This window comes from Theropithecus gelada, chromosome 16 (assembly GCF_003255815.1).
Source record: "Theropithecus gelada isolate Dixy chromosome 16, Tgel_1.0, whole genome shotgun sequence".
In the NCBI taxonomy this organism is placed as follows: domain Eukaryota; kingdom Metazoa; phylum Chordata; class Mammalia; order Primates; family Cercopithecidae; genus Theropithecus; species Theropithecus gelada.
The window spans coordinates 55,947,043-55,959,968 of record NC_037684.1 but is presented as its reverse complement, the minus strand read 5'-3'; the positions used below and the strand labels follow the sequence as shown (position 1 = coordinate 55,959,968).

The 12,926-nt window shown below is 54.8% G+C and overlaps 1 protein-coding gene across 1 annotated transcript in view; it reads right to left on the bottom strand.

Moving 5' to 3' along the window:
• Window positions 1-468: 468 nt before the first annotated feature.
• Window positions 469-12,926, bottom strand: part of FOXK2 (forkhead box K2) — a 111,906-nt gene continuing 99,448 nt past the window's right edge. Inside the window, exon 10 of the mRNA XM_025363495.1 lies at window positions 469-3,764. Within this exon, the coding sequence (XP_025219280.1) occupies window positions 3,568-3,764 (197 nt within the window). The 3' untranslated portion in view covers window positions 469-3,567. The remainder of the gene's footprint in view (window positions 3,765-12,926) is intronic.

Genomic DNA, 12,926 nt, shown 5'->3' with positions numbered 1-12,926 from the left:
TAGAGATGGGGTTTCACCGTGTTTGCCAGGATGGTCTCGATCTCCTGACCTCGTGATCCGCCTGCCTCGGCCTCCCAAAGTGCTGGGATTACAGGCATGAGCCACCACGCCCGGCCACGAGCTGCTTTTTCACTTCCTGAGAAAATGTACCTCAAGGTGCTTTGCAGTGATCTTCATCCTCAGGTTGGAGAGAAAGTCTGCAGAAGAAACAGTGACAGCCACGATCTCCAGGTAACTTTAAAACTCCGACATCATAGATAAATCATCAAGACCCTGTTACCACTGCCCGTAACACGGCGCCTTTTCCGCCTGCACACTCAACACGCCGTCCCGCTGGTGGGGCCTACACTGCTGGTCTTCAGTGCAGCTCCCTGGTGAGTTCTTCCAATGTGCTAGGCCTCCAGTGTGCTCAGAAGAGAGCATGAAGTTAAAAAGAAAAGTCTAGCAAAATGAAAATGATACTCTGCATTCCATTAAAATTAATAAAAATATTTTATTGAATTTCAGGAACTTGGTACTCTTAAAATTTCAAATCTTTGCACATAAATCACCACTATGCTTTCTAGAATAGTGGACGTTAGGACTAAGATTGTCACTTATCTCCTTGTGTCACACAGCACAGAAACCGCAAGTCCTGACACTGCCCACATCCCCCTTCTGGCCACGATGACCAGCTACTGTTATTCTAGCAGAGGACAGTGACGGAAGTGGGCAGACTGACTGAAGGGCCATGATGACCAACTACTGTTATTCTAGGAGGACACTGACGGAAGTGGGTAGACGACTGAAGGAGATCAGCTGTCCACAGTGCACCCTACTGAAGCGAGAGGAGCAACCCGAGGACCTGCCGCACACACTCCGAGGGCACCACGTGACGTGGGTCATGCGGGAGTTCCCTTTTGTTGTCTTGTTTGGTTCAGGGCAAAGCTACTGAAAATTGTTTCTAGTCCCTGAGGAGCTCAGAAGTTGGGCAAAGGTCAAAGAGACTTCCTGAAAATAAGACACTGAGGAACACAGTGGAGAGCTGGGAGTTTACAGCAACGCAGCTGGGGTTGACGCCGGACCTCTCCGTAAGCTGCCGCAGCTCCAGCACCAGGGGCCACAGCAGCTCAGTAACCCTTGCCGTGCTCGAGTTCCTGGAGGTTCAGAGCTAAGTTCCAGATTCAGAAACAGTGCCTTAAAGACTGGCAAGAAAACCCGCGCTGTGGCAGTCTGCTCATCTATGATTTTGTTACTGCTCTCGCCTTGATATTCCTAAATTCCTACGTACCAATGAAAAAGCCAAGCGAGCGTGGCAGTGAGGAGGAGACAGGAGCGTCTTCCCATCTGTGACAGGCACACTTCAGTCTGGCCTCAAGGTGCAGAATGGTGCCTACAGCAAAAAACAAAAAAAACCCTCCTCCGTTCTTTACCATTTGACAGTTGGGCGTTTTCCTTACCTGTGATCCCAGGAGAAACAGATCCAGACCTGTCAAGTCAAGTCTACGTTCCAGGATCAGAAGTAACCAGTTTATGGACTGAGCTCACATGGGAAAGTCCACCCCGACTCCTGGATAGTAACATACACAGCTGCGTAAAAACGTCTCCAAGGGGACATACGATGCATTTGCTTGATGTCCACGCCAAGCTCCCCGGTGACCTAGCTGTTCCTTGACTCAGAGCTCGAGAGCTGGTCTCCTGTCAGAGAACCCCACTGGCTGTGACCTACAGAGCTGCAGCCCTCTGTGGAGGGACCTGACTCCACACACAGGATACAGCAGAATCCTAATGATCTTACAAACTGCAAACCTTCTGAGTAAGACAAAAATATACATTCCAAGGTATCTGTAAAGTGCTTGGAAGATGCAGACAGCTGCACCGAAGGGCTCTGATCCATCCACACGCTGCGATTTGCTGCGGTCACACACATGGTCTCAGTCACGTGACGGTTTCGCTTTTATTTCTTACATGGCTGAGTTATCATCCAGCTAGTGTGCAGTGATTTCATGCCTTTCAATGTTTGTCACCACAGTGACGCTGCTACAGCCCCACGCTGAGGGCCGACACAATTCACGGAACAGATTCACCATATTTGGTCTTTATGTAAATAATAAATGGTTTAAAATTGCCTAAAGATACCATTCTGAGCCATTTCATCCCAATTTCATCCCACCACGAAAATACAGGTTTTTTCCTCTCTAAAAAAAAAAAATTAAATACCAAAATAACTACATTTAAATAAATAATGTTACGATGATGACATTAAAAAGCTCAGCATCAGGCTGAGGCCGCGGTCCTCGGCCGGCACACTCGGGAAGGGCGAGCGGTTTCTTCCTGAGGAGCCAGCCGGGCGAGGAGGTGCGGGCACCTCCCACTCATTCCCTCACCCCCCTCCTCCCCTCTCATTTTCTGTAGAGGAGTCAGCCTCAGGATTGGGTTCAGTTCTGAAGGGTCAGGGAGGTTTCCTACCACAAAACAGGAAATGCCCCGGACGTCCCCTGCAGGACGTGGCTCGGACCCCGCTCCACCATGGCGGCCGCTCACCGAAGGTGGGGAGTGCACAGCGGGTCAGAGGGCGCCCAGAGCCGGGGGTGACACCCCAAATACAAACATACCACGGAGAGACCTGGGATCTGAGTTTCAAAAGGGCCTGTGATAAAAGACTGAATCTTTTTTTCCAAATTAAGTAGAAATGGTTCTGTCGTTTTAAACATACACAATACTTAGGAGACTTATTTTACTTAGAGTGGAAAATTTTGCCAGGGACAAAGTCAACACAAAGAAACAAACAACAAAAAGTCGCCAGAAAGAGAACAGTTAAGTGCAGCTCGGTGAGTCCCGGCAGTTCCTTCCCGGCACCAGCTCGTCCCTGGGTTCTCAGGGTTCCATGTGGCCACAAATGTCCGTCCACCTGTCCATGCGAGCCACCCGCTGAAATGGAGGTGGATAAAATTCATCAGGCAGCTGCTGTAACACGGAAATGTGCAGATGCCAAAGTAGCTTCATCTGAACTTTAACAAGACAGACAAAAGGAAATCATTCCATAGGCTGGAAACAAAAACAAAACTACGTTGTTTTTCCCCAAATGAAATCCACGGAAAGGGCCTGTGTGATTCCGAAAGTCTGAGGAGAAATGGAGTGATGTGAAATGCCCAAGACCCCATTATTTTGTAAAGAAAGGACATCTCAAAATACTCTAATTCCACACGTCTCCGCTGCCTGGTGGATCCTGAGGGCCCAGTCCTGGGAGAGCCACTCACAGCAGGTGCTGACTATGCCGTCCTCACACAGTGCTGCCCGGTCCTCGGGGGAGGACAGTTTCACTTGTAGGGAAGAGCGGAGCCCACAGGCAGCCCAGCAGGTACTCAGTGGCGACTCTCCCAAATCAGGTTTTGTTGTGTGTGGATTTTGCTCAAGTGTGACTTCTGTCTTTACTTTAAGGAGTGTTAAGGCCACCTGGGTTTTGTGTTTTCAGTGCTGGGAGGTGAAGTCCAACCACAGGGCCCTGCACCCCGAGTGCTGGCGGGAGGCCACATCTCCTTTTGGCACCACAAAGTTGATATTGTTAAAGAAAAGCTCTCCCAGCCGCTAGTTCTGGACACCCTTTTCCCTTACGGCTGCCGGGGGTGCGTCCACACTCAGGGCAATGACAATGCTCTCGCCGTCTTCTGTCTTGACCCGCTTCAGCTCGGGCTGCTCCGGCGGGTCACCGCTGTGCCGCTTTGTGGGCAGGGAGGCCGAGGCGGATGCGTGTGTTGCCAACATGTGCAAAGGACTCGCTGCTGCTGAAATGACACGAAGGAGTCAGAACCCCATGGTCTCAGATGAACCCTTGCCCTCTAAGGGTCCTGGCACTCCCAGGCCTGCTGAGGCTCCCACAAGCCCCCAGGGACTGGCCCACGGTGGTCAAGGGCACAGGAGCCTGGGCTGGGCCCTTGGGATCCCAAAAAACTGCAGCAGGTTAACTGCCTGATTAGGGGACGTTTTTATTAACGGCTGGCATCATCTTTGTTATATCCTATAAACAGGCAATTTTGATGTCACTGCTGGGGGAGAAAAGGCTGAGTCCAGTAATGGTTGGGGCAGACAGCCCTGCTGGCTCTGCGAAGGAGTGGCTGCCGCTGCTCTCCCTCACGCAGAGGCCCTGCCCTTGCCCACCACCCACATGAGATGCTCCTGGACCGTTTCCACACAGAAAGGAGCAGGGCTGCACCTGTACCATAGGAGAGAAGCACCACAGTTTCTCATGAGTTAATTCCAAAGGCCAAGCTTCCAACTGACATGCGATGGGTAATGTTACGTGCCAGCCTGGCTGAGCCATAGTGCCCAGATTTCAGTCAACCATTACTCTGGAGGTTTCTGTATAGTTACTTCTTTAGATGAGATTAACGTTTAAATCAGTCAGCTCTGAGTAAATCAGCTGACTGCCATGAGTGGGCCTCATCCAATCAGGTGAAGGACTAAGAAAAGACTGAAGTCCTCTGAGGGGAACACTCTGCCCTGGATGGTCTCTGGACTCTTGAAAATCCAGCACCGACCCCCCAAGCACCGGCCCCTCCCAACACTGACCCCCTCCAACACCGACTCCCCCAGCACCAGCTGCCCCAACAGACTCCCCCCAACACCGGCCCCCCCCAACACCGACTCCCCCACAACACCGACTCCCCCAGCACCAGCCCCCCCAACACAGACTCCCCCCAACACCGGCCCCCCCCCAGCACCGACTCTTTTCCTGGGTCGGATCCGCAGATGCTGAGCTTGGCAGGTCCACAGCAGAGTGGGCAGATCCCACAGACTCTACACGACTCCACGCCGCCCCCTGGGCTGTTTCTCTGGGGCACTCTCATCCCCCAAGTGCCAACAGGACCCCACCGCCTCCAGCTTCCAGCACAGGCCAGTCTCCTCCGTGTGGGCGGCGTCATCACCTCCCCGGAGGGCACGTCTCAGGGGGCCCCGAGATGCTCTGGGAAGCAGGCCCCAGCCCCAGGCTGTGCACACACCGTTCACTGCACTTCTCTAACCTCAGACCAACTCGGAGCACCCAGGATGGGAGCACAAACACACCCCCGGGGGGCCCCAACGCAGCTGTACAGCAGCCCCTCAGGCTGTCCCGGGAGGCTCAGAGCAGACAGGCCTACCAGGCAGTACCTGAACCCAACCACAAACGCAGCACACACGGTGCACTCTGCCCTGGTGCCCAGAGGTGTGGGGGGGGGGAACTCGCCCACCTGTCTATCAAGGGCCAGCCCCCTCAGACCACAGGCACCGGCGTGGGCAACACCCGCCTCCTACTGCAGGGATGCTGGCTGGTCAGGGACCGACCCCCGCCCTCAGCTCTTCCCCAGCAGAGCGGATGTGAGCTCAGCCAGATGCATGGTCAGCTCCTCGTGGGTGGGGAACACACATGGCCCGGTAGCCGGGGCAGCCACAAAGAGCGGGAGTCAACACTGGGCTCTGAAGAGAGTCAAGCAGCAAACAGGGACCCAGTGGCATCGGGTCTCGGCGGTCAGAGCCCCATTCTGGAATTCGGGACATGGCCCTGAGGTCACAGACATGCGCTGCCTGGAAGCCGAACTCCTGTCAACAGTGTGGATGTGTGACTTTCTTGGGTTCCCCTCTCCTTTCCACCCCTGAGCAACAGAAATAGCAGAGGATGAATTTACACATAAAAGATGACCAAGAGGCCAGATGCGGTGGCTCACACCTATAATCCCAGCACTTTGGGAGGCTGAGGCAGGTGGATCACCTGAGGTTAGGAGTTCAAGACTAGTCTCGAACTGGCCAGCACGGTGAAATGCCATCTCTCCTAAAAATACAAAAACATGGCCGGGCACGGCGGCTCACGCCTGTAATCCCAGCACTTTGGGAGGCTGAGGTGGGCAGGTTATGAGGTCAGGAGATCGAGATCATCCTGGCTAACATGGTGAAACCCCGTCTCTACTAAAGAATACAAAAAAATTAGCTGGGCGTGGTGGCGGCGCCTGTAGTCCCAGCTACTCGGGAGGCTGAGGCAGGAGAATGGCGTGAACCCGGGAGGCGGAGGTTGCGGTGAGCCAAGATGGTGCCACTGCACTCCAGCCTGGGCGACAGAGCGAGACTCCGTCTCAAAAAAAAAAAAAAAATACAAAAACATTAGCTGGGCCTATAGTCCCAACTACTCAGAAGCCTAAGGCAGGAGAATTGCTTGAACCCAGGAGGCGGAGCTTGCAGTGAACCAAGATCGTGCCATTGCACTCCAGCCTGGGTGACAAAGAAACTCGGTCTCAAAAAAAAAAAAAAAAAAAAAAACAAGCAGCTGCTCAGCTTCCAGAAAGCGCGGCGGCCGCACAGCAGGAGGCTGGGCTGAGGAAGAGGCTTGGAGCCCACCAGAGGGCAGGGGAGGCTCCAGGCCTGGGGGAGGCACAGGAGGCCGCTGAGCCCACCCATGTGACCCAGAGGAGCCGCGCTGACTCGGCAGCCTCTCAGGGAGACCCCCACATTCCCTGACGTTGGTTTCCTGGCGCCTCACGGCAGGGTGGCCCCCACAGAGAGGCACACACGCACCCAGATGCAAGTCACGGCCAGTGTCTGACAAGCACCAATACCCTGAAAGAGACGAGGTCACTGCTGTGGTGTGGGCATTTGTCTCTTGAAACGCGTGCTGCAACTCACTTGCCCACGCAGCCTAATTAAGAGGTGGCATCTGCAGAAGGTGACCTGACCATGAAGGCTTTGTCCTCACTAATAGCTTAATGCTGTCACCAAGGGACAGGTTCACGATTCCAGAAGTGAGTTCATTGTGAAAGGGTGAATACGCCTTGGCCCCACCACCACGTGGGCGTACAGGAAGACGGCCCGTGCCAGCCTCCAGAACTGCAAGCCAGTCCGTTTCCGCCCACGATAAATTACTCCATCTTGGGTGTTTTGTTACAGCAGCACAACACAACTGAGTCACCCCACAGAGAGCCTCACCCTCACCAGGACTCAGGGTGACTGAATGACCCAGAGAATCTAAGTGGTGTAGGCCACGCACAGTGGCCCACGCCTGCAATCCCAAGGGAGGCCAAGGCAGGCAGGTCCCTCGAGGCCAGGAGGTTGAGACCAGCCTGGACAATACAGCAAGACCCCATCTCTATAAAAAATAAATAACGTTTGGCCGGGCGCGGTGGCTCAAGCCTGTAATCCCAGCACTTTGGGAGGCCGAGACGGGCGGATCACGAGGTCAGGAGATCGAGACCATCCTGGCTAACACAGTGAAACCCCATCTCTACTAAAAAAAATACAAAAAACTAGCCGGGCGAGGTGGCGGGCACCTGTAGTCCCAGCTACTTGGGAGGCTAAGGCAGGAGAATGGCGTGAACCCGGGAAGCGGAGCTTGCAGTGAGCTGAGATCCGGCCACTGCACTACAGCCTGGGCGACAGAGCCAGACTCCGTCTCAAAAAAAAAATAAATAAATAAAAATAAATAAATAAATAAATAACGTTTAACAAGACATAAAACTAGAAATGACAGCCAGACAGGAGGACTAAGTTTAGTGGTCTGCAGCACTGCGAGGCGATGAGAGTCAACACTAGAGTTTCAAACGGCCAGGATACCAAAGGTCCCAACACTTAGAAACGGTAAACGAGATGATGGCTGTGCTGATTACCAGGAGCCGGACGCTTCCAAACGTCGCCGCGCCCTGCACACGTGCACAATTATTCTATCTCAATCAGAGCACAGCAGTGAGAGGCCTGGAGTGAAAAGAAACTGGGCGGCCGGGCGCAGTGGTTCACGCCTGTAATCCCAGCACTTTGGGAGGCCAAGGCGGGCGGATCACCTGAGGTCAGGAGTTTGAGACCAGCCTGGCCAACATGGTGAAACTCCGTCTCTACTAAAAATACAAAATTACCCGGGCGTGGTGGTGGCGCCCGTAATCTCAGCTACTCGGGAGGCTGAGGCAGGAGAATCACTTGAACCCAGGAGGCGGAGGCTGCAGTAAGCCGAGATCATGCCACTGCACTCCAGCCTGGGCAACAAGAGCAAAACTCCATCTCAAAAAAAAAAAAAGAAAAAAGAAATGGTGACACTTAAATACTCTCATCCATCCAGCCCTGCCCTCAGAGAGCCTCTGTCGCGAGGTGCCCCACCACATGGGGACCCCACATGAACCCCTGTAACCCAGCAGCAGGGCTGTGCTAACATGCCCGGCCCTGAAGACAGAGGTCTCAGCAGAGGTGCTGAGGAAGGTGGAGAACACGTAAGGAAGGCTACAGGCAGCAGAGCCCTGGAGGCGCCGGAGCTGGCGAGGGAGCGGCCATTAGCCCTGCAGCACCATGGTGGGCTGACCACAAGAGAGGGGCGGAGAAGGAACGCGCACGCGAGCTGGGCAGATGCTCCTAATGAGGCCCCCACGTGCTCTCTTGGGAAGGCACTGAGCTCTGTTAATCTAAACAAGCTAAACAAGGCAGAAGGCTCCATCCCGAAAGCTCTGCAAACTCGGGTCTGCACTGAGGACCACACGGTGCCAGAAAGGACCATCCTGGACAAGGAGCGTGATGTATGAGCACCTTGGGCCCACGTGAGCTGCGTGGACATAGGCGTGGCCCAGGGAGTCATGGCTTAGGACATGGCGCCTGGAGACGACCCTGCCCCTGAGCACACACAGAGGCGCAGCCGTCTTCACCAGCCCCTGCCCCTCACCGGCTGAACTCTATCTAGACAGGCTTGCTCTGTGTTCCGTGAGAGCTCTGAGCACAAGGAGCTCTTGCCACGCCTGACAACCCCAGGGACTTTAATTTGTACGCATCACCTTAACAAGCCCAGGAGGACTCAGGAATTTCCATGAAATGGAACCCGAAGTAGCTGAGAAGATGGGAGGGGGTGGTCCGTGGAATAAAACAAACATGGAATCAAGCAGATGGGCAGAGATCAAAGGAAGAGGGGCTCTGCCAACGCTGCCACACACACTGGATTCAACACCGTCCCAATCCAGACGCCAGCAGGCTTGGTGTAGAATTCTACAGTTCACATGGAAATGCCAAGGACCTAGAATGGCTGAAGCGATTTTTAAAAAGAACAAAGTTGGAGGAGCAACACCTGAGTGGGAGACTTGATGAGGCTGCAGGAGTCGGACGGGGGCCCTGCCACACAGACTGCAGAAAGTGCGCCTGGAAACAGCCCCCACGTGTGCACAGTCTCGGGGTGTGACGAGGGCGCCAGGGCAGAAAAGTGCTCCTGGAAATAGCCCCCACGTGTATGCACAGTCCCGGGGTGTGACGAGGGCACCAGGTCACCTGGTGGGGCAGGCACGTCCTGACGCCACCTCTGAGGCTCCCCCTACACGAAGCATGGAAAACACAGCAGGAACAGTAAGAGAACAAACAGCCACCAAGAATCTGGGCAAGGAACGTGTCCCAGAATTAAGGCATCAGTGAACACCTGCCCTACTAACGAGAAAGAACAAGAAGGAACAAAGGACTCAGGCTACTGAAGGCTACGCAGGAACTGACCTGCAGTTGGTGTGAGCTGGGCAAACCCTGTGGCCACCTCAGATGTGCCTCCCAGCCATCACGGTCAGAGTCGATGGCCCCAGGTGTGGCGTGGACCACGGCGTGTGGCCTCAACCAACTCTTAATGTGTCTACAAAAAATGTGTAGACACCCGGGGCCACTGGGGTGGGCCGCAGGTGCAGACACACAGCGTCACTCTGGTTTCAAGTGGCCTTTCTCCTACGCTGGCTCAGAACAGCGTCCAAGCTGTAGGTATCTCTGGACAACCTTCCACCTGTCCCTTCTCATCCCAGGTTCCGGGATGCCGGAATAGGTTTTGCTCTTGTCTCCAGAAGCACCTGCTGGTCTGTCTGGGTGGGGCCTGCTGTGTCAACTGAGGCAACTCCAGTCTGAGCTGGCACACGGGGTCCCTCTGAGGCCAAGGGGTCCTGGGGAGAGGACCCCAAGTCACAGGAGCCAGGTGCTCTTTTAGGGCCCAGGGACAGTGACACAGGCTTAGTAACAGGGACCGACCCCACGTTACAGCTTTCAACAAAGAATAACCATGGCCGCATGGACAGCACTCTCTCCTCCAGCTCACACACAAGGAGAAGGCTGGGCGCGGTGGCTCACACCTGTAGTCCCAGCATTTTGGGAGGCAGAGGCGGGAGAATCACTTAAGCCCAGGAGTTCAAGGCTGCAGTGAGCTATGATCACACCAAAGCACTCCATCCTGGGTGACAGACCCTTTCTCAAAAAACAGAAAAGACAAGCTGTAGAACCTGAAAACCAGGCAAGACAGGCCCCCCACCTTGTGACACCTCCACTATTACCTGTCACAAGGAAAGGACGACCTAATGGGAATGTGTTTATAGATCTATATAAAGTCTTAGAGAAATAAGCAAATTACCCTGCCCCATGGCACACCGAACTGTTGCATCCCATGTTGCCCCCGTGGTTAGAACTCACGTATCCACAGAATGCTGTCAAAGACGACGTGTGCTGGCTTGAGTTTCTATTCCTCCATTTACTTATTTTTTGGACAGGGTCTCACCCTGTCTCCTAGGCCGGAGTATAGCAGCACGATCACGGTTCACTGCAGCCTCAACCTCCCAGACTGACGATCTCCCTGCCTCAGCCTTTCGGTGGCTGGGACTACAGGTGCCACCTCCACAGCCCCTTCTGTGATTTTTTGTAGACACAGAGATTCACCATGTTGTCCACGCTGGTCTTGAACTCCTGGGCACAAGCAATCTACCCACCCTGGTCTCCCAAAGTGCTGGGATTATAGGCGTGAGCCACCGTGCCCGGCTGTTTCTATTCCTTTAGGGGAAGAACTAAGTTCCTCTGCAAGTCTATCTACAGAGACGTTCAGGATTTGTGGCAAAGCAGCCAGCGGGCTCAGCTGCCGCCTACTCCAATCTCCAGACGCTCTGCTCTCAAGGGGACATTCTCCACCCTGAGGGTCCTCAGTGATTCGGAAGGTGGCTTTTGGAAAGAAGATCGCAGAGATGCATTCACATTTGTGGCCTTCCATGCACACAAATTCTCCCCACATAAATTCCAGTATTTTCAAACTGAAGTGTCTGGAGCATTTCCTAGCCATCAACTTTTACCCCACAGGCAGCCTAGGTCGTAACACTTGACAACACCCCAGTTGCGGGCTGTGTGGGTACTGCAGGCAGCAAGCCCCTCCGAGACCTCCTGGAAGCCTCAGAAGACCCTCTGCTGTGGACAGAGATGCTGGAGCAGCTCAGACACGAGGGCCGCTACTGCCACCGCCACCGCCACCGCCACGGCGATGATGGGTGCGGCTCCCGCAGAACACAGGCCCTGACCGAGGCCTCACCCTCCTCGTCCGCATGGCCTGATCCCGCTGCTCTGGGACTGTGAACCCGCAGTGGCGCAGCGGCTGCTCTGCCTGGAAAGGCTCCGCTTTGATGCTGGCTGTGAAAGATGTCCAGGGACCCTCAGGCATCACTGCCATTTTACGTGCTTACAGTGCAACACCATCATCACTGTGGGACCAGCCAGGGATACCCACGTCATCAAATCCTCACCCCAAATCTGGCTGCCAGATCCCCACCGAGGCGCACGTGAACCTGGCGGCCACAAGGGGCCCGCAGCCTCAGCCTGGCTCCCCCGCTGTGTCCTGCTCCGTGCTCATGCACTGCTCCCTCCCCAAGGGTCCTTGTGGGGGACACGGGACCGCAATTCCTCTGTGGGGCCGGGATCCAGAAGGCTCTGAAGGCCCACACTCTCCCAGATATGTGGCCTGCGGGTGTGGGGCTACAGCTGTCTGGCCAGCCGTCACTGGCAGAGGCACCCGCACAGCACGCACTGACCAGGGCTGGTCACCCCGGGGCGCGCAGGGCTTCATCTACCTTCCTCTGTGCCTATCGCTCTCCTTTCCTTCCTTCCTCTTTCCCTCCCTCCCTCCTTTCTTCCTTCCTTCCTTCCAGAAACTGCTGCGCACCCTTTCAGAATAAGAGCCCGTGCCCGGTACAGGGAGACCCTCACAGGGTCCGCCTCTGCCAGCGCGAATTGGGCATTTTGCTCTCACTGCGAAGTGTGCGCCCTCATGCAGGGGGCCACAGCTGAGACGCAGAGAACCCTGGCCAGCTTGAGGAGATGCCCCAGGGGAACACTGGAGTCAACAAATGCTATTTGAGGACCCCATAACTGCTACACAATGAAGAGCAGAGTTAGGCAGGAGGGAGCAAACTATCAAAGAAGAGAAAGGCAGGGCCCGAGGAGAACGCTGCAGGGGGAAGCAGCAGGGCCCAGGCTTCCCAGCAGGGTGGGTCAGGCAGGCCTGGCCAGACAGGGAGTGGCCCCGTGAAGGGCCTCAGGAGGTTCCTCCACTGTGTGAGGCTTGAGCTGTGGCAACACCTTCCGTTGACAGTGATCTGTGAACCCTTAAAGTGACAGAAAGAAAACAAAAGGACACATGTGTGAGCCCTGTGAAGGACCAGGACAGTCAAGAGGCCGAAGGAGTCAATGTGTGAGCCAAGAGACGCTCCATGACCACAGCTCAGCCCAGGCCACACCGAGCTGGCGGGGCCCTGGCCAAACACAGCTCAGCCCTGAACTCCCAAATCAAAACGACAACACTGGCTGGGCATGCTGGCTCGCGCCTGTAATCCCAGCACTTTGGGAGGCCAAGGCTGGAGGATCACGGGCGTCCAGGAGTCTGAAACCAGCCTGGGCAACATAATGAGACCCTGTCTCTACAAAAAATTAGCTGGGTGTGGTGTTGCACACCTGTAGTTCCAGCTACTCGGGAGGCTGAGGCAGGAGGATAGCTTGAGACCAGTAGGTCAAGGCTGCAGTGAGTCGAGATCTCGGCACTGCACTCCAGCCTGGGTGACAGAGCAAGACAGTATCTCAAAACAACAGCAGCAAAGATGAAGTCATTTACAAAAACACAATCCTAATTGTGCCAGTAAACCAGAAAGAGCGTCTGCAGCCCAGAGACAGGAGATTAGCCTTGGAAA